Source organism: Physcomitrium patens, chromosome 11 (genome assembly GCF_059467195.1).
Source record: "Physcomitrium patens ecotype Gransden chromosome 11, ASM5946719v1, whole genome shotgun sequence".
Taxonomy (NCBI): domain Eukaryota; kingdom Viridiplantae; phylum Streptophyta; class Bryopsida; order Funariales; family Funariaceae; genus Physcomitrium; species Physcomitrium patens.
Genome location: NC_143420.1, coordinates 9,158,535 through 9,180,387, shown reverse-complemented (window position 1 = coordinate 9,180,387; position 21,853 = coordinate 9,158,535). Strand labels below are relative to the sequence as shown.

At 37.3% G+C, this 21,853-nt stretch overlaps 3 protein-coding genes across 25 annotated transcripts; 2 read left to right on the top strand and 1 right to left on the bottom strand.

The window, feature by feature from the left end:
- The first annotated feature begins 205 nt into the window (after window positions 1–205).
- On the top strand, window positions 206–3,118 carry LOC112288759 (uncharacterized). The gene is made up of 2 exons (XM_024533291.3): window positions 206–467; window positions 610–3,118. The coding sequence occupies exon 2, from the start codon at window positions 782–784 to the stop codon at window positions 2,060–2,062; it is 1,281 nt and encodes a 426-aa protein (XP_024389059.1). The 5' UTR covers window positions 206–467; window positions 610–781; the 3' UTR covers window positions 2,063–3,118.
- Window positions 3,119–6,538: 3,420 nt separating this feature from the next.
- On the top strand, window positions 6,539–16,468 carry LOC112288624 (DEAD-box ATP-dependent RNA helicase 21). 23 transcript variants are annotated; one of them, XM_024533007.3, is made up of 22 exons: window positions 6,539–6,608; window positions 6,933–7,003; window positions 7,231–7,905; window positions 8,068–8,133; window positions 8,984–9,063; window positions 9,235–9,293; window positions 9,502–9,707; window positions 9,943–10,052; window positions 10,311–10,389; window positions 10,511–10,552; window positions 11,037–11,153; window positions 11,352–11,414; window positions 11,626–11,791; window positions 12,087–12,173; window positions 12,427–12,563; window positions 12,740–12,810; window positions 13,378–13,456; window positions 13,653–13,715; window positions 13,808–13,867; window positions 13,992–14,096; window positions 14,317–14,399; window positions 14,955–15,228. In XM_024533007.3, the coding sequence occupies exons 3-22, from the start codon at window positions 7,327–7,329 to the stop codon at window positions 14,986–14,988; spliced, it is 2,286 nt and encodes a 761-aa protein (XP_024388775.1). In that variant the 5' UTR covers window positions 6,539–6,608; window positions 6,933–7,003; window positions 7,231–7,326; the 3' UTR covers window positions 14,989–15,228. The 23 variants fall into 23 exon arrangements, 16 of the variants coding, with proteins under 16 accessions (XP_024388775.1, XP_024388774.1, XP_090110374.1 ...); XM_090254248.1 differs by having other exon boundaries at window positions 6,551–6,608; window positions 7,299–7,905; XM_024533006.3 differs by having other exon boundaries at window positions 6,548–6,608; window positions 6,933–7,905.
- LOC112288627 (NADH dehydrogenase [ubiquinone] iron-sulfur protein 5-B) lies at window positions 15,527–16,504 on the bottom strand. The gene is made up of 2 exons (XM_024533019.3): window positions 16,299–16,504; window positions 15,527–15,872 (listed from the first exon to the last, which is right to left on the bottom strand). The coding sequence occupies exons 1-2, from the start codon at window positions 16,446–16,448 to the stop codon at window positions 15,780–15,782; spliced, it is 243 nt and encodes an 80-aa protein (XP_024388787.1). The 5' UTR covers window positions 16,449–16,504; the 3' UTR covers window positions 15,527–15,779.
- Window positions 16,505–21,853: the final 5,349 nt, after the last annotated feature.

The window sequence follows — 21,853 nt, the reverse complement described above, 5'->3', positions numbered from 1 at the left end:
CGCCAGGGCCCGAGAACGTTCTAGAGCCCCCCTCCGAGGCGGGGGACGCGAAACAGGCGCCGTTCATCGAAGAAAGGGGGAGGAGAGCATCGAGCCCATCAATCAACGTTTGACGACGACGACGATCGTTGTCCCATTCGTCCCATTGTCGTCGTCGTCGTCTTCAAAGTGGAACTCTAATCCTCCCGTTGTGGGAAAAGGGGGTCGCGTTTGTGGTGGTAGCGTAGGCGTAGCCGCGCAGGAGGTAGTCTACAGTTTGTTTAGTTGTAGTGAGTAGTGGAGTAGTGCTTTTGTTGTAGTTTTTTTGTGTAGTAGTTTGATTAGATTGTATATTTGTAGTCGTTAGACAGGAGTAGTAGAGGTTTGAAAGGGGGTAGGAGGTTGAGCCTGGAACGGCTCGGGGTGGATCAATATTCGCCGACATTACTGGGTTTCGGTATTTCTGTGCAGCGGTGGAAGGGATTCAGGTGAGGAGGGGGAGTTTGAGTGGGGGAGTGAGATAGGATTGTTGGAGTTGTGGTTGTGGGACGGAGGTGGCGGCGTGGAGGCGGTTTGCCGACGGATTTTTTGAGGGGTGTTGATAGAACTGAGGTGGCGTGGGTGATGCAGGCCGAAATGCTGATGGGAGTGGGGAGAAACGAGCATGCCTTCAAGAGGAGGAAGCGGGGCGATGCGCAGCGGTGCGGATTGGATTGGAGAGCATGCGGCGTGTGAAGAAGCGGAAGGTGTGAGAGGTGCATTGAAAAAAGAGCAATAATTTCGTTGGGTCGTTGGATTGGAGATGTCGGATACCTCGCCGAGGCCCGCTCTGCAATGGTACTGGGCTTGCAGAGAGGGATCTACGGGGCACTCATCGTCGCTTGGGGGAGTTCCTGAGGCGAGGGATGTCGCTGAGGATGTGGGACTAAGTGCAGATATTGCTGCCGGTGGGATTTCCGCGCTGCCAAACAGTAGTAGCAGTGGCAGCAGCTGTAGCGGGAGCAGCGTCCGCGGCGGCTGCACGCGCGAGGAGACTAAGGTGGCGGAGCTCGTGTTGGAGCAGCTGGATGAGCAATGGTTTCACGACAATGTCGTGAAGTGGCCATCGTCCAGGCTAGGATCGCCACCGGGTGTCATCGACAAGGACATGGGTTCACCCTTCCGATGCCGAGAGATTGCACCTGTGGTGTTGTCGACTACCCAAGGGGACGTAGCGAGTGGGACTGTTAAGCCGCGACTGCGGGTTGGAGAAAGGGCGCTGAACCCCTCACGCTCTCGACTAGAGATCCGGCGCCTGTCTGATGGAGAGCAGCATTTGAAGGGGTGTGTAGAGAGGGACCCGACTCGGAGACAGACCCTCGGTGGCGAGGTGAATCCCCGTCGGTTCGCAGATATCTCGAATGCGCAGCTCTCGAGCGTATCCCAAACGCTGACGAAGTCTGACACTGTCCATCAATTCAGGTATCCAAGTGAAGAAAACCCATTGCAGGATTTTCTTCCACTCCCTCAGCTACCTTCGGGTCCCTTGATGGGTGTTACGGAGGACGAGGAAATGGAGAACGACCTCTTTGAGAAGATTCTTGCCAACCGCCCTTCGAAGCTGTCCACCATCAATCCCGGACGTCTTTCTCGAGGCCCTTTGCAGGAGAACTCGAGCAATAACAGTGATCAATTACCGATTAAGCACGCTCCGAAGGCTGTTCGGCGGCGGAGGTTGAAGGGCACTAAGAGCCTGACCGACTTGGAGTACGAGGAGCTCCGAGGGTTGAAGGATCTCGGATTCGAGGTCAGCAAAGACGACCTCACACCACCCGTGGTGAGAATGTTCCCAGGTTTGCAACGACAGGGCATTCCTCCATACAACTCTCCCCAAAGCCAAAGCCAGGCCTCGGTCCAAAATACGCACCCAAACCAAAACGTTCTGTCGCAGAGCCGGTTTACTCCCGTTCAGCACCTGCTCTGGCCGCGGCGCCCAGACTCCCCGCTTATTAACACCCCGTTCCTTGATCCCAGCATTGACATGAAGGGCCAGCTCAAAACGTGGGCTAGCGAAATGGCGTCGATTGTTAGCACCGAGTGCTAGCAATCACAGAGAACCGTTACAAGGAAACCTCAAGGAGAGGAGCTGTGATTTCGGCTGATTGCAGGAAGAGTGAGAGAAAGAATGAGAAGGTCTGGTTCGAGTGTGACGAAGCCTAGACTTGTGTGGCTTCCATGATGTTAGTGAAGGCACATGCGGGGAACGATGGAGAGTCTGCTTCCCAGTGATTCCATCAAATTAATTGCAGTTAGGGACCGAAAACTCGGTTGCGTAGCGTGAAGAGCAATTGTCGAGCTTCAAGATTTTGCTCTTGGATTCTGTAAGACTGTCTATATCAGTTCAAAGTTTTCTGGATATGTAGCGTAAGAAGGGGATTTGAATGTGAACTAGGAGACACTCGAGATACTACAATAAGAGAAACATGCTTCTGACTTAACTGAACGATTATTTTATTTATTTTTTATTTTAAAGATAGGACTGCCTCTCAAGTTGTGCGGGACTGACGGGACAGTTGTAGTTCAAATTAAGGTGATGAACTCGTAGCGTTTTTTCCTGGTTGAACAGTAGTGGTGGAATTCTCAAGTGGGAGTAGAGGTGCTAGGCTGAATAGAATCATCTACCTTCAAAGTGCTTGTACATCATTTGCAGTGTCCCTCCCCTATTTTACTTCGTCTATTATTTCAACCGGCAAGGGCGACCAGCTTTGGGTGTTTCAAACCATTAGGTTTAGAATGTCAGTGCCCTCTGCGGTATTATTGGGTTTATGTATAGTTTCTAAACCGTGAAGCTGTTGCTCTTTTGTATAGCAGTGGATCATTTAAGGTCTGCGAAAGTAACGTTTCGTCGACTTATGTTGAGATTGATTTTGATAGTAACCAGCGTCTAGGAATAACGTCCATTGCTACCATAGACTTAAGGTTCTGCTGATGGTGAGATTTACATGCTGGACTAGTTTTATGAAACAGCAGCAGCAGCAGCAGCAAGGAGCACAGTTTGTAAGAACTCACAGAAACTCTCAACATTGGGAAGAGTTAGTACTCGCTGGGAGGATCATTTGGTCGAGAACTCGAGTACTGACCTTCTGTTTATTTTTGCTCATTTCGGCTTCATGTGTTTTGTTTTCTTAAGGTCACCTGATCTGATTAATGCACAAAAAGGCTTGTCGATGGTTTATAAATGGGCAGTCTCTGGACAATTTTGTTTTGTGAACTAGAAATTTTCCTTACCTTGGATTGATTGCCCGGAAGCAGGGGGATAGGAGAGTTAAGATGAGCATCTCATAACAGGTGGTTAGTTTCCTCTGATGCATGCGAGAGAAACCTGGCCACTACCTCCAGTTTATCAGCCATCAAGTCTCCTGTAGTCTCTCACACACAGTTAGGCTGTGGTTCATTTGCTGTAGCTTTGATAATTCGGGTGGACTTGTTCTGAATGCGACGAATCTTCTAGTGCACCATAGTTCTAGCCTGTACAGGTCACATCCTGAACATAAACATACTTGCATACTTAATTCTGTGCACCATAGCTCTAGCCTGTAATGTAACATAAGCTAGAGAAGATAACTTCACATATTATGCATCCCTTTCATTGCAGAATAGTCTCCAGATTGAGTTGGAGTATGTGCAACCGAGGTTACTGATTTCATACCGTTTCATGGCACTGTACCTGATGTTCAAGGCACAAGCTATTCAATATAAACACCACTCGATCATTCTTTCAACTCGTCTATGTGCTTATTGATTGTGTTCGAAACCTGTTCGCACATGTAGAAGATGCCGACATGGGTGGGGCATGAAGCTTGCTCTGAGGTTGGGGTATCTGATTGGGGGTCAACATTCCAGTCTCGCTGATCGCTTACCAAAGTAACCACCTGGTTGTTCCTTTGTGCTTGATTTATGATTCCCCTTCGATGTCTTGACAAATCGTCTTTTTCCATTCTTTTTTCCTTTCATGGCTGCTCAACGGCGAAGCTCGAAAGGTGGCAGTGATGTAAAAGCATGAGCCTTTTATCCTGTAAAGCAGCTGGTGTGACAGAATTCTTGTCTCTGCCAGCCAGTTTTCCGATTGCTACCTATTGTCTTATTGGCAAAAAAAATTAATAAAAAAGATAAAAAGATGAAATTCTTCCTCGTTGAACGACAACTTTTTTGGAATTCTTCACAATGACTTACAACGCGTTTAATAACCTTAATGTGCTTGAAATTCAATCAGCATGTGGTTTTGGCTGATGACAAGAAGCATGGTTTATACGCTGTTTTAATTTTGGTGATCCTCGACCTTTTGAGCACATTTATGAACTGACTTGATTGTGTTATGTACGAATTTGAGGTTTTGTAGATGAGATGTCAACGAATTAGTTGTGAGAATGAGAAGTTTTGGACCTTGTTGTAAGTAAAAAAATGCAAGGAACACCATTGTACTGTCTTTGCACCAAAAATATAACTTGAAATGCATGGAAATGAGTGTTAAATGTTTTAGTAGGACAGGTTTAGTCCCAAATCGAGACTGTACTTGATATATTAAAGATTTAATGATAATAGAATATTTATTATTTATCCCTTTCCTCATAGAGATGTTTGTGTATATGTATGTAGACATATATGCATGCATTTATATTATAAAATTTTCTTATATTAACTTCAAAAATTTATCTTTTATAAAATTTGAATGTTTGAATATTTTAAAATTATTTTTGAAATAAATAGTATCTTGTCAAGTAATAATTTACTTGAGAATAAGTACATGCAACTATCTCTTACAACTTTAGCCTAAAAGAACTATTACTCAAAATGTTTGCATGGGTTGTTTTAAAAAGATGTTCATATTATAATACATGAAATGAAATTTATACAAACAAAGTATAGCATGAAATCTTGAATGAGACATAATTTTATTACACCAAAATATTTTTTATTAAAATCATTGTATATTGATCAATTAAGTCATAGCTTATTAATTCATATGTTTTATAAAGAGTTAAGAAATAATATATTTCATAGATAAATAATATATATATATATAACATCAATACTACTTAAATTTAGATTAAATAATTACATTCAAACCATAAAAAACTTTTATATAATACCATACTATTACATTTGTGTATTTTCTTTATTTTTTTTTTTAATATTTATATAAATTAAATTAATGCATTTAATCTTAATAAAATACACACTTTGGTATACCTCAATGAATCTTGTTATATTATTAAAGATACAACTTCATATCTCAATACATGTAGATAAGTTTGTGCAAAAAGTTTAGAAAGTCTATATACAAATATTACAAAATATAAATTGAAAAATTGAATATAAATATAAATATAAAATTAAAATATAAAACTGAGAAGAATAAAAATAACCTCAATTTGTTTTGTATGTGAATCATTTATTTATTCGATTTATAATATGTAAAATTTAAAAACTGTATTTAATAAAGCTCCTGATTTTCCATAATTATGATCAATTCAATTTGAAACTTCAGAATACAAATTATTGATTAAATATATAAATTAACAATCTTGTGATATATAAATAAATATCAAAATTTAAGTTTTAAAGATAAGATAATTTAGTAGTAATATTATAATGTAGATAAGAATTTTAAATATATCTATCTATCTATCTATCTATCTATCTATCCTAGATTGAGAAGAATAATAAAAAAGTCATAAATTGATTTTTTTATTTTTATTTTTTCCATAATACTTGCAAGAAGATCCAATTTGTACTTCAGCTCATGATAGTTTTTTGCTCAAGCAGCTAAGGAATCTTTTCGGGTAAGACAACTTAACCCAATTTCCAAAAGAAATTATATACATTCTTTGAAAGGCTCAACATTGTTATTAAGGAGTTCAAAATATTCCAAATATATAACAAAAATTAAAGTGAAAAAGTAATATTGTTTACCAAACATCTAACAAATATCTTATTTATAATTTCAAATTATTTCTCATGTAACATAAACTATATTATCATAATACTTATATTGTTAAGATGTTTTACGTGAAAATTTTCTTCAGAAGAATTATTTCATCCTTTTAATAACTCAAAACATCGAGGAAATTAATTAATTTTTATTATCAGTATTATTCTTGTTTTTTACAAATAGTATTGGTCTCTCCCCTCACACTAGTTCCATAGACCAGGAAGGATGTCCAATGACTGACGATTCTACCTATCCATCCATCCATCCATAAAAGATCAACAGCCAGCCAGCCAGCCAGCCAGCCATCCATCCATCCATAAAAGATCAACAGCCAGCCAGCCAGCCAGCCAGCCATCCATCCATCCATCCATCCATAAAAGATCAACAGCCAGCCAGCCAGCCAGCCAGCCATCCATCCATCCATCCAGCCATCCATCCATAAAAGATGAACATCCATCCATACAATGGACTACATCCACCCATATGATGGACTACATCCATCCATAAAATTCATCCTCCACAATTCAGGTTTCATCCTATTGTCCACATTCATCCATAAATTTCGGGCAGGGAGGGTGCCAGAGCCTTGTCGTCCAGTGGCGGTGACGTCCGTGTTCGTTGTCGTCTGGCTGCCGCAGCGGTTGAGGTCGATTAGCAGGTAATCTTGCGCAGTTCGTTTCTGCGTTTTTTTAGCTTGTTTTTGTTGCGTGGTGGTATAGAGACTTGCTCATTTCACTTATTTTGTTGCTGCGTGGTTGGGCATTGCGGTTTTTAGCATTGTATTGTTGGATGGAGTGCTGTGCGTAGTCTTGTTGGTTGCATTTTCGACTATGGCTGTTTATTTTTTTTTAGGGGTTGTTATTCTTGTGAGCGTTTTAAAACCTCCGATTCAGTATCGTAGATGGCAGAATTGAATTGGAGATGAAGTTATTCGTTCTGAGTTTTTTGAATTAAGTTTACCGAGAGGGGGGGAAGAGCGCAGAGCATTCCACATGGAAGGTTTAGTTCGAGGTTCGTTCACCTTTCTACTGCTGCGATGACTTTGACGGGGAGGTGCGTGTTTGAGTGCCATTGATAAATTGCACTCGAATTGAGTTTTTTTTCTTGTGGTAGGAAATTTGAGTGTCATTGGTATGCTTCCATTGTGATTGTTGGCATGGTTGTCAGCAGTTTTTGACTTTGTAAATTATTGAAGTTCTCAGATTCCAGCACAGTTAGCAATTTTCGTTCCCTACTAAGGATATAATTTCCTGATTCCAATTTTATTTGTTCTAACTCAGAAAATCTTACTCTGGAGAGCGTCTGATATTTTACAATTTTTAAGTTACATTTGAAATGCAACCTGTAGAGCATTTGAACCTGATTGATCCCTCGTTATGTCGTCATGTTTGACTTGGCGTGATCGAGACCGATCGACGGTATCAAATCGACACCATCATGGTGAGCATGGATGCTCAATCCGTAAGGCCAAGGGCACAGTGCATTACAGATTGCTTAGTAGAGGTAGTGCAGAACGTAGCGATAATCACTATCGTTCGCATCGGAGTCGAAGTACCAGTCAGGATTGGCGAGGAGGGAGGGACGAGCAGAGTCGGTCTCCAGTTCAGTCACCTGTTCATCGAAGGTCAAGAAATGTGAGTCGTGATTGGAAGGACGCAGTCACTAGCCGGTGTAGGAGCCGTGAGAAGTTGATGAGTGATGAACACGGATGCCGAAGTCACAGTAGGGATCGCAAGAGGAGGCTTGATCGGAAGGAGACGGACGATAGCCATAGTCAAGAGAAAAAGGAGGAGGAAATCCAGAGGGAAAAGAGTAAGGGAGTTGAGAAGGAAAAAGAATTCAGTAAATCTAAGGAGAATTTTGGTAGCAATCAAATAATTGAGGACGACCAGGTTTTTCCTGTAGATGGCGGCAGGCCGAATCCAAGAATTCAAGAGAATAACAGAAAGCCTGAGGTTAGTTCGGACTTTTCGTAGGTTGGATCTTTGCAACATGCCCTTAAAATTTCTCTAATCAAAAAGAGTGGCTAGCTAGTCTTGGAATATGGCACCATTGTCAGTAACAATGTAGTTATCACGTATTTGTGAGGTTGAGACTTGATTGACCTTTGAAGTTAGTCGCAGCCCCTATCATTGGAAGGCTTTTTGAAGAAGTGCAAGGAGGATTCAGTGCAGCAGGCAAAGGTATACTCATAACGTTTTACCATTTTGAGTATGTTTAAGTGGATTTGGCTACCATAAAATTCGATATTGCAAATTTTAGCTTCTGAAACGTTATGATATTTTCAAGCCTCCATGTAAGAATTTTTAATTTTTACATGATAGATCTTTAGCAATAAATGCTATTTTTCTGGTGACGAATTGTCACATGTGGGAATAAAACGATGCTTCTTTCAAGATATCGGCAAGTATAGATCCTCTTTGTGGAGTTCAGTATGCGTGGCGTTATAGCTCCTTGTATATCCGGAAGCTGGGCAAAAACTGGAAATCTTTTGACCTAGTAAATATGTGATAATTTGGACTTAAGCTATTGAACTTAAAATGCTCTGTTCGTATTAGTTTGAACATTTGATGTCTTCCACAGATAGTTTTACCACTTTATCTGAAGCTTGATGAACACGGAATTTCTAGGAGTAATGTTTCCAACAATGCTGCATGCGCAGATGCGATTTGGATTCTTATTTTGTAGAAAGTATTGAGCCTGTAATGCGAGGGGTAATGTACTTATGTGACAATGAAATTCTCGGGAAAAATTTATATGGAAGTCTAGGTTTAAACTCTTAGACCATGACACGAAAGCGGAGTCGGTCTGCTTCTTAAGCACAGGTTGGTGCAAAGTTTTAGAATCCGAATTCTGGATTTCTTGAGTTCTGTAGGTGTGTTTGGATGTCGATTTTATTTACTGCTGTAAGACCCTGACAGAAATTTTTGGTTTCAAGGTGTTGAGCAAGTGTACCCCTCTACGTCTCATGTCAGGCTTTTGCCTTCTCACGTTTTTCTCTTCTGCCTTACCAAGACGGGTTTGTGGTTACAGCCAGTGTTTTTGACAAAGGCGCAGAGAGTAGAGATCGCATTGAAACGTCGACGTGAAGAAGCAGCTGAACAGCTGAAAAGGTATTTTTTATGTGGATCTGTGCTACTATACTCCTTCCGCACTATCCTTGCTTCAATCTCGATTTCCGCCTCTTTCTGAGCATATATGGCACTGACTTAAGCCAGATATGGTGCACAGTAGTACGTGCTGGTCAATTTGCTGAATTGGCAATCTCAGTGATATGCATGCAGGAATGAGGAGTCTTGTAAGCTTTTGATGGGGACTGAAAGTAAAAGCAAGAGTCATGAAGGTTGGTCTTTGTATTCCATTGATAGCTTCCTTTTGTACCTTAGCTTTTCTCAGTACGTGTTTACAACTAATTCTTGGAAAGATCCAAAGAGTCTTTCATGAATTGATAGCATCATAGAGTAACCATGAGCATCGTATGTACTTGAAACCCTCATACTCATTATTGGCATATAGTGTGTTCATCGGTGGTTCTGCATAGTTAATTGCAGATAGAGATCAACCTCGCGAAAAATCACGTGAAAGGGGTCGTGATCATGACCACGAAATTCGCCAGGCTCGCGAACAGGAGCGTGATCGTGACCGTCGAGAAAGGGAAAGAGAGCGCGAGGAAGAGATAAAACAACGTGAGAAGGAACGCTTACAGAAACAGGCACAACGTGAGCATGAAAAGGAACTAGAGCTGATTAAGGAACAAGTAGGTACTTCTTTCGATTTTCTTATTAAAATTGTACAACTTGTCAGTAAAAGTTTTTTGCTTTGATCTTGAACGGAAAATCAGTGAGATTGTCATATCAATCAAGCATGCTCAATTCTTGCGCTTATTTTACAACATGTCCAAAATTGAAGTTTTACGTTCCAAATCAGGTTGTATCTTTTGGGTGTAATCTCAGGGAGTTATCCTTATTGTTACTGGAGTTTTGTGGGTGCAGTATTTAGGTGCCAAGAAGTTCAAGAAGCGAGTGGTCAAGCCAAGTGAAAAGTTCCGCTTTTCCTTTGATTGGGAGAGCACGGAAGATACTTCAAGAGACATGAATCCAATGTGATTAGTCCTTCTTTTACCGTTCTTTGTTCAAATACGAAGAAGTCTAGAATATATGTCATGTTCAGAAAGAACTCAGCTAGCTAGAGTCATAGTGAAAGGCATTGAATGCTGTCAGAGTTTTGGTGGGGGCTTGGAATTGCGAGTTCGACTTGTTTTTTATGTCTACAATAGTATATTCACACATACAATGAGTGATTTTGAAGGTCATTTTGCAAAATATTGCGACGAAGACGTCTAATTTCAATTGCAACGCAGATATCAAAACCCACATGAAGCTCAGCTTCTATTCGGTCGAGGTTTTCGAGCAGGCATGGATCGGCGTGAACAAAAGAAGGTTCAGTTAATTTCCCTCCTTGATTTGTGGTGGTGATGAGGTTTGGTGCGCTCTCATTTTTTAAATTTTCTTTTAAAGTTTTTGAATGACATTCTCTAACTCAGATGGTTGTGGGTTCCAGCTGGCAACCAAGAATGTAAATGATTTGAGGAAAGAAATTCGGGTAATCAAAACCTTAGAATTTCTTGTTCTTGGGAAACCTTAATTTGATCATTTTCATTTACCAGGATTTGGAGCTCCAGAATATACAGAACGGAAATCCTCGAACATGGACTGCTCAAGAGTCTTATCTGGATGATCTGGGGCTTAAAACTCTGTACTGAAATGTATTTGGCAATGTTAAGTAACCTGAGGCATTTGTATTTTTGACATTTGTTACGAGGTTGCATTACACAGAATTTATAATGAGGTAGTGCACAGTTATACTGTTGCCTAAACTTCACACTAGGATGAACAAAAAATCCAGTGATATCAACAATTGACTGTTTATCACTCTGCAATACTGTCCCCCGTACTTTTTTTGAGTTATTTTCAATGTTTCTGTTCCATCCTTTAGCTGTTGGTCCTAGAGATTTAGTCCACTACATGTAATGTTGTGCTCTACATAATAGATGAATGCTCCTTACATTCTTTGACTCGGGGAACAGCTTAAAAATGGAATCGAGGAGATGCCAGAGGAAAATGTTGCACAGAAGCAGGAGGATGTAGCAAATCTGTATGACGCATTTGATATGCGTGTTGATCGTCATTGGTCTGAAAAGAAGGTAGTATGTCCTCCCTTTCAACCAACACGTCTCCATTTTTTTGACGATGAAGATAGTATTACCTAACGTTGGAATGCACCGTATTCCGGTTAGTAACTATCTAATTTCATGCTCTAAAATTAGCATTTGATTGACATATTGCGAGGCATATAATCTTAATTTGTCATGGGGTTGACTTATTGTATTGGCTTTATGTAGGTTGAGGATATGACGGAGAGAGATTGGCGAATTTTCCGAGAGGACTACAACATTTCGAACAAGGTGAGCTGGTGTTCAGTAGTGTCGATGATTTTGGATCTTCATGATTGAGTTGTTAAGGCCTCTGTGTGCAGTTAGAAGTCTATGTACTATGTTATGGCTCGTTTCAAGGTCTGCCTAGTTGGGATCTTGAGATAAATAATTTCATTCAATTTGCAAGTTGAGGAATGGGTTCATGATTTTTTTGGAGGTTGGTCCACCTTTCGATACATAGGGTTCACGCATCCCAAGACCAATGCGAAACTGGGCGGAGGGTGATCTTAGCCAAGAGCTATTAAGAGCTGTGGAAAAAGTTGGATACACAAAACCGTCACCTATTCAGATGGCTGCCATACCTATTGGACTTCAGCAACGTGATGTCATTGGTATAGCCGAAACTGGTACTTGCAACTGCCTTCAATACCTTGCATATCGGTGAATGATAATATTATGTTGTAACTTTGCCTACGTACATCATTTCCTTATATCAAATGAATTTGCAGTAGGTGTCGTTCCACTCAAGAATTGTGATATTGCAGTAAGCGCTGACAATTTTAATTCTGATATAAGAAATTCTAATTCGTCTTTAAGACGTGAAGTTTCTTAGACATTGCCTAAGTATTCTTTTTCAGAGGCGAACTCTGCAATTCATGTAGGTGAATGAAATGTATCATTAATTTGATATTCCTAATCCAGGTTCTGGGAAGACAGCAGCATTTGTATTGCCCATGCTCACCTACATTTCTAAGCTTCCTCCAATGACAGATGATATTGAAGCAGAAGGTCCATCTTTTTCCATAAAATATTCTTTCATATCATCTCGTCACTGCTTTTCTGGATTCACTTGGAAAGAGTTGTAAGCAGATTTATGTTTCTACTTCATTTTTACATTGCTAGAGTGAGGTGTCTCTTTTCTGCGATTTCCTCTGGCTTTGTCCTCGAGGATGCAGTTGTATTTTCTGCTTATTGTTAACACATTGTACTGTCAATTCTTCTCTAGACTTGACAAGAAAATGTAATTGATTTTTTTTTTTAGGGCCCTATGCGGTGGTCATGGCGCCTACTAGAGAGCTGGCACAACAGATTGAAGATGAGACTGTCAAATTCGCACATTTTCTTGTGTGTATACTAAGCACCCTGTGTTGCTGCTGGACAGCTATACGTCGCTATTATGTACTACTTTAAGAATCGTTTTTAACTTGCTGAGGCTCTCGCGCAAATTTCTTTCAATCTGTTGCATTTTTGGAGGTATTTTGATTTCTCTGAAGTTTGTTATAATATGACTGATGGCCAAGTCGTATAATCATTTAATCCTTTCAAAAAACTCATTGTTTCCGTCCTGACTTCAGGACATCCGTGTTGTGTCGATTGTCGGAGGTCAATCCATTGAAGAACAAGGCTTTAAGTTGAGACAAGCAGGGTAGTGATGCTATAAGCTATTTGACCTATTCCTCTACTTTTTAATTTTCTTAATAAAAAGTATTCAAGTCAAAAAACATTCTGGGCTATGAAGTGATCATATATGTACAAGGCTTGGAATTACTCGAATTCATGAAGTGTATCAGGAGTGGGCCGTATTTTTGCTCTTTTTGAAGTCACCTTATGGATTGGTCAATAATAAGCAATCGCAACGTTGCAGTTCACACTCACATTTCTGACATTGTATCACAATGTATTTTTAGTACCTGCATGCTTACATACATACATGTACATCGCGTCTTCGAGAACGTTATAGCTTTGTGATGATATATGAGTGTTTGATGGACAGGGATGTGAGATTGTTATAGCATTTCCTGGAAGGCTTCTTGACTGTTTGGAAAGGAGGTTTGTGTAAAAGCGGGCAGCTGTAATTTGGTTTCTATGATAAACATTCTCTTTGGTAACTTCATCTCACAGGCTGTCCGGAGCATTATGTTCTCTTCATTCGCTTCTCACGAGTTGTTCGTGAGTATCTAAAAGAAAACTACTTTATGGGGTTTTTTCGCAGATATGCTGTTCTTAACCAGTGCAATTATGTAGTATTAGACGAAGCTGATCGAATGATTGACCTGGGCTTTGAACCTCAGGTAAGGGTATGAAGCGTTGGAGTTTTTTCCTATTCTTAGAAATCGATTATTTCACCTCTGACTTCTTTTCTAGTCTAGATCGAAACTCTGAAAACTTAAGTTATGGTGTCAGGGATGTTAGTCAAATGTTTCTTGGCCTTGTAATAATTTCTTGAGAGTCGAAAGGATGCTAAAATACTGCTTAATCCTGTTCCAGAGCAGTAGACGGTATTCTGGAGCACTTTTTATTGACTTGATCTTTTTACGCAAGTTGGGAGAAGTACATCGGGACCTGTCTCTCTTTTATCTTGCTGCTCTTTTCTCGGCAGTAGCATATATATCTGGTATTTAATTAAGCTGCCATCATCGCAGGTGATGGGAGTTTTGGATGCAATGCCTTCCAGTAATCTGAAACCGGAAAATGAAGATGCTGTGAGAGCTTTCGCTTTGTTTTTTATTTTATTTCTTTGCATCTGTTTGCAATGGTTTTGTCGCAGTGTCACTTTGATTTCAGATGACAAGTGACCTAATAATGATTGCCTTTCTTGCAACTCAGGAACTTGATACTCAGAAGATTTATAGAACAACTTACATGTTTAGTGCAACTGTGCCACTTGCACTGGAGCGTTTGGCCCGAAAGTATCTACGTAATCCTGTTGTGGTGAGCTTTGAACACCGTTCTTGACAGTACCACTCACTTCTCCCCACGTCAAGACTCCTAGCTTGCTGGTTCCATCTCATTGCACCCCATCTCATCTTTGTCAAGTCACTTCTAACGACTAATTATCTGTTTATGTTTCTGTTTTAGACAATTTGTCACAGTCGACTTACATGAAATAACTTTGTTGCCTTCGGGTGATCTTTTCTTTATCTTTTTGTAGGTAACAATCGGAATGGCTGGCAAGGCAACAGACCTTATCACACAGCATGTGATGATGGTCAAAGAATGCGAAAAATTGGAAAAGTAAGTTGAGAAGTAGAATAACTCTTTTTGGACTGGTTTCAGCCATAAGTGAGATATTTTATGATAAGTAACTTGTGAGGTATTAACGATGTTGGATTTCAATTATACTTGAAAAATTTCTGGAACATCTTTCTTTGGAACATATTTATACAACTGATAAATCAATGAGTAGGAATATGATCATTCAATGAATTCGATGAGTTTTGATATGTTCGATCATTGTAACGTTGTTTCAAAGTTACATTGTAATTTTGCAACTTTGATATGTCGGATCATTGATCATGGTAACTTATATATGTTTCAATGTTTCGATGAATCTTTGTGTTATTTGATCCTAAGTCGAAAAGTGGAGATGTTTGCCTTATAAAAATTCTTTAAGTATTGTTTACAAGACGATTGGTGCCCAGTCACATCTTTTCTAAACTAGACATAGCTAGATGTACGCTTGGGGTCAAAGTTCGATGGTTTTGATATCAGAAATCTGCAAGATGCACTTGCCTAACTCTGCACCTAGCTAGGGCTTCTTCTCAATGTTTTCGGTGCAACGCATTTCAGGCACGATACCAGACCGTCCTCCAAGAAGAAATGACACCGTCTTTGCCCACTAGCATCAGGAGAAAGGTGAAACACCGTCTGATGACTGCTTTACATCATTCATACCTGGGTGCTTAGCATATAGAGGAACCACCCAGAAAGACAGCTTCGTTCGAAGTGAAGGTCCCTTCTCCTCGTAAATACGAATTCGACCAGAGTTTTGTGGTCGTGTTGGAAATTTATGTAAGTAATGATGACAAACTCCAAGTAAACTTATCTACAGCTTCTTCTACAATCTTATTCGCACTGTGGATCTCTGGTTGGTCAGCTCAGTGCATGCAGATGTCAAAAGATGTTTTGCTCGTCGTTCCGGCCATCCACAACACCAACCTCTAGCTTCACATATTTCCGAGGTCCTACCTATCAACCTGCTCTAGTACAGACTGATAACCAGAAGTGCAAGAAATCTGAAGCCTGTAATCAAAAAATGAAGAAAACAGAACAAAACAACAGGGGAGAGCATAACCAAACATACATTAGCGAGAGAGAGAGAGAGAGTAAGAGAAAGAGTCATAAGACCTTACAAACAGCGATGGCATACAGAAGAATCCAAAGGGCCTCCTTAATTGTTTGAAAATGGCAGATGTGAGACAGGAGTCTGATAGAAGACTCGGTTTGAGAACAGAGAAAGCTACTAATGATAAAGATGCGGCAAAGGAAACTCAACAGAACACTTCTGTGGAGCGCGCATCCAGGAAATCCATTTCATAGTCCATTCCTACATTCGGTACCACGTTTGCCTCCTACGCGGGCACTGTAAAGTCCCAACAAAACCCATCAATAGGGTTAATGGTGAGCAGAACTATCGTGAGGCTTGTTGTTCTTATCTCCGAAAGCTTGTCGCTCCCTTTCCTTGTTGATAGCATTCATCCGAGAGTACTGCGAAGGGAGACACGAGGTTAACTGACAGAATGCATCAACCGCATCCGACGTTTCACAAAAGTGGGTGTACATGCATCCCGATGATGAACATGAAGAGGGAGCACAAAAAACCCTAATTCCTCGTTTCTTTCCTCCAGGTTAGGCAATTGATTGCTTTCCCCAAACCTCCTAGATTCGATACGAAGTGCCGTAGCAACCATTCTACAGCGCAGAAATACGCAATTCCACGATCGACACTCTAGAGCTGACGTATTTCACAAGCAGACCTAATACAGCTCTTTCAATTTGAAAAATATACGATCGGACTAGTGAGGAATTTTGCATCTCAGAAAGCCACGCACGCATTCTCCACGGCACCGGGTGTACCCAGAGGCTCTAATCGTATCTAATAGAGGAAGGTGGTGAAACGAAGGGATGGCGCACCTCTTTGCGGTGGTGGAGACACTCGAAGTAATCGTCACGGCGGGAGGTGCATTCAGCTGGCATGGAGCAGTGCGACATGCAGTCGCTGAAATCCATCCACACGTCGTAGCATCGGCCCTTCTTCCCCGTCACGCCGAATCCCGACGCCATAGCCACAAAACCCTAGGAAATGTCACAAACAAGGAAGCAAGCAAACAAGTGAGGGGAACGAAAGGGACAAGAGCACAACTTCCGCTGATGCTCACCAAAAGGCACATAGGTCGGAGGTTGGGATTGTTGGTTTTAGGGCTCCTCTTGGGGGACTCTCAATGAACGAATGTATGAATGATTAAATTTCTTATTCTATGTCTTTCTTAAAGCAAAATGTTCCTGAAATTCATTCATACTCTAAAATTAATGTATTTATATAACCAATGTATACATAAAAATAGAAGTGACATATATACTTAGTTTGATATTGCTTAATTAAATCATTGTATTAAATGCATTGGATTAGATAAAATTATTCAATTAAAAATATAATCTCAAAAACATAGGTATTAATTTGGCTTTAATGCAATTGAATTTGATGTCAACTTACTTTGATAGTTAAATCTTATTTAGTGTTTTTAATTCTTTAAATAATGAAAGTCAAGGTGTTTTTTGTTTAAGTGCTTGTTATATTTAGTAATAAAAACCATGAAATTATATATCAAATCCTTCAAACAATAATTTTTATTATATTTAAAAATTATAATTTTTATGTTATAACATGTACAAACAACTTAAATATTAAGTTTTATATATTTTATAAAAAAATTATTATTTTTTATATACAAAAGAAGTGATTATATAAGATTTAACTATAACTTATAATTTTTGATTGATTTAATATAATACTTATTTTATATAAAAATATTAAAAATAATCAATATTTGTAATTGATGCAAAATATTACTTAAGTAAATATGAATAAATAAGAGTATGTAATAACATATTAAGTAATAATATATTTTTAAAGAAATACTGAAAAAATCTATAAATGCATATTGAATCTTTTGATTTAAAAAAATATGTCATATGGTTATTGAAACTTTTTCTATAATTTTTATATTTTTAAAAAGATTTTTTTAGAAATAATCCATAATTTAGATATTTAGACAATAAATCTTATGGTAATTATAAAAATTTTATAAGACCTTTTTTATAGTTGATATATGAATCAATTTACATGACCTCAATCTCAAAAAAATTCTAGTGTGAGTTAAGTTTTGCTTGGATAAGAAACAAAGTGCAGCAATTGACTCTCTTTAAGAATCTCAATCTAAAGAGTATTTCAAAAATCAAAAATCTCATTTTATATGACTGGCTAACACTGACATAGACATTTATTCCAATAGTTACTTATATGATTAGGTAGATAAATATAAATAAATTTCATAATATTGTCTAGATAAGCTTCTTAGAAGCTTTATAGATGCAGTTTTGACTTTACATGTGATTGTAGCTGATTTGTAGGTTAAAAACTTGGTCAACAAGTTAACCACATACCACATGTTGTCATATGGCATGATTTTTTATCTAAAAAAACACCGGGTATCTAGTTGTAGAGAGTTTAGCTTTAACTTATTAGACAAGTTTCAATAAGTCATGTATTGTAATTATAGAGACCAAATAAATATAATAATATCAAAAGATAAATTATTGATAAAATCCTTTTATATTTAAGAAGCTTTATATGTAAGACTTTCTAAAGCATCTAAAAATGCCCTAACATCCTTTGTTATACCAAGTCATAACTAACTATTTGCTGGTAAGTTTGATTTTCCATATGCTCAAAGAAAATCTATAATCCTCTTGTAAAAATCCATCTTTATATCATAATTTTTTCATAGCTCCATATCTCCATCTTTAACATATATATAAAGTCTTGGCTCCCAAAAACTCTTTTACTTTGCATAGAATGCCCAAATTGTAGCAAAACCCTTTCAAAATATTTTTTTCTTGCAAAGGATTTTTTCTCCCCAAACTTTAGAAATTTATATTTCTTGATTCAACTATTCAATTTTTTTCAAATTTCTAGATAATGTAGAATCTATCCTTAAGCTTTACTACAAAAAAAAAAAAAATGAACTAAAAACTTACTATAGATTGTTTCGCATCTTAGAAATCCTAGCAGGTATTCTAAATCCTAATTTACAAGCACTTAAATACTATTTTCTCTATATTTCAAAAAACTAAACTTAAAATACTAAAAAATTTGTATATGAAGTTTAATAACATAATAAAACACATTCTTAAAAAAATTTAGTCAAAATCTTATCAAATTGCTTAAGATATAGCTCAAAATATAACTATTAGTAAATCGAGTCATTTACTGCTTTTAGATTGTAAGCAATGACTTCAATTTCTTATAACTCCTTTATCATAGTTTAGAATATATCAAGAAATATATAAAAAGTGTAGAAAAAGAAATACTCTCTTCAATTCCAATTGCAAATCCTTCATTGCTTTTTGTACTCATGTGTTGTGTCCAAAAGAATGACATTAGATATAAAATCAATACCTTAACTTTGAGCGCCTATATCTCTTTCATAAAACTCCAAATCACTAAAAATTTGTACCAAAATCATAGCCAAAATCCTAAATTTTGTGACCCTAGTCTCTTAAGTTCAAATTTCCTTGAAAGAGTAATCTTAATCCCTAATAAGACCTTGAGCAACCTCCTTAAAGCCCATTGGGCATGCCTTTTGGCTAATAGCAATGGAGATTTTCATCATCCATCTCCATTCATTCATATGGATGCCCTAATTATTCTTTTTGCTACTAAAATTCCTCTTAAATTCTTTTTTTTATAAGATTTACATAATACATGCCTTAAATACCAAATAAAAGAAAAAAAATAAGATTCTAAGGACCACCAATGTGTGATAAAGGTGGCTCTAAATATATTAAACTATTATTAATATAAAATCAACTTCAATAATAGCCCTTATAAATTAATTACTTCAAAGTAGTAATCTAATCATATTTTATGACTAACTAAAATTTAATAATGTAACTCTTATCACATTGTATAGTAAATTATACATTAAATATTTATGTGCATTATTTTCATATAGTAGTTGAACAATAATAAGACATCTACTCCTTCCAAACCTATGCATCCTCTAGTATCATATTACATAAAGCTTTACTTCTAACAGGATATAAATAAGATATTTATATAAGGATACATAATTAGAAACCATGAAATTTTTTAGAATTGGAATTAGCTTAGTAGACTAGGTAGGATCCACTATGGAATATTTTAGAAGGAGTTTAGGGTGATTATTTAGGTAGAGTCCACTATAGAACCTTCTAGAAGGAATTTAGGGTAGTTATCTAAGTGGGATCCACTACCTAGGAACATTCTAGAAAATCCAAGGTGATAGAATAAAATATAAATAGGACTAGCTAAGGCCTTTTGAGGCATCTCATTAGGTATGGCTTTAGAACCTTTCTCTTAATACAATTGGATTTTGTATCTTCCTATTTTATTGTGTTTTGTCTTAATTCTGGTTGCTTATTTTGTCTTTCGTATCTCATTCTATTAAGCTCTATTAAGTTTTGTTTTGATTTAGTTTGTCCTAATTTGTGATGAGATTTTATGTTGTTATAGATTAAAAAGATCTTAGACACTTAAAATAGATTGGTCTTGTTTCATTACTTGAGAATGTATTGAAGAATTGGTTGTAAAAGATAAAAGAAGTATTGTAACAATAAGATTTTAATTTTAATAGAATCCTAAATAAATCCAATTAAATTATAAAAATGCTAATGAAGCTCTAATAAAATCCAAAGAAACTTCAAAGAAATTAAAAAAAAAACATAAAAAATCATAAAAAAATCCAAAAAAAGTATTAAAATAAAATCTAACATATATCTTAAATAAATTCAAATTGAATCTTAATTTAATTTTAATTAAAATCTTAGTAGTCCTTATTTAAGTCCTAAGTCAAATTCTAACTAAATCCTAAAAAAATCCTAAATCTTAATCAATTCCTAAATCTCAAACCAAATCCTAATAAAATTAACTTAATCTTGAGGCAATTTAGAACTTCAATATCTATTAATTATACTATTGACATTGCTTAAGATTTTACACACCTTTCAACAACTAAGTTGGCAAAAAATACACAAAATTTGAAAAAGATCAAACTTACCAAATAGAAGATTAAACCTAAATTCTGCTTGAGAATTAGTTGGCCTCCTAATTTAATCTAAATATTGAGCTTTTAATTCCAATATCTCCTTTTTGAACCATTGAATTATTGAAATAAAAGTGAAAGAAGAATAAGTTACCTTGTAGAAGATATTATCATAGTAAATTGCTAATGGTCAAAAGGTGGACTCTTGGTGTATAGAAAAGACATCCTATGGATATAGGATAAGGTCAAGGACCAAGAGTCAAGATCAAGAGGATAAAGTATGAACTAAAGAATATTTATAGATTAAGTAAGAGTAATTAATATTTACCATTGGATACCTTTGTGGTTAATAAGATGCCAAATGATCCAAGGACCATAGGATACCCTCGAGGTACATTAGATACAAAAGGATCCTAGGATCAAAGATCTTGTATATAAAAGTCAAAAAGTAGAAGTTGTCTTGTAGGACAACAACCACAACTTACAAGTATTGGATGTTGGAAGTGAGAGACATCTTACTCCATGCTCTTTTTATGTACAACCTTGCTGATGTTATGTGTTGTGACTTCAAAGTTCTATTTCTTCAATAGGTTATGGGCCCACTCACCTTTAATTATGAATTTTGAAGTTCTTTGAAGTTTTTTGTTGTTATAAAGAGTAGATCTTATGATTGTTGCTAATGTTAGATTTTGGTATCTTCTAAATCTCTTTTTGCATCTAGTTGTTGATGAAGTTATGCTCTTACTTGTATTTAAGTGCATTCATGGTCTTGGAGATTGTTTTATATTTTAGAATGTTATTTTACAATACTAGTAGTGTGTTTTTTTACTGACCTATCTCATTGATATACTAACATTGAACTTTCATGTACTTAAGTTCCTAATAAATCTTCTTATAGTCAAAAGAGGTGTTATGAGACATTAGAAGTGAGAAAAGAGTGAAAAAGCTTGTAAGAGAGGTTTTCATATTATATAAGACTTGTGAGAAGTTTTATAAGTGAAGTTGAGAGTGATCAAAGAGTAAAATCACTACTTTACTCACAAAAAGGTTATTTTGGATTTCTAAGGTAGCAATACTTTCTTGTTGATTTTGAGAGTTCTATCTTCTCTTTTTTTGATTTTCTTTGATCCATTCCTTCTTTAGACATGGCTTTAAGTAAAGGTGAGGATTTGAGAGTGAATGAGAAGTTTAGAAGTGACAACTTCCACCATTGGAAGAAAAAAATGGAGCTTTTGTTGGCTTTATTGGACCTTTCGGACATTGTTGATGAAAGTGAAGAGCCTCCTAGTGATGATGCTGATGTGAAGGTGAAGAAGGAGTACAAATGACGTGAAAAGAAGGCTTTTGGCATGATTGCAATAAATTTTGATGATGCCAACTTTTCAC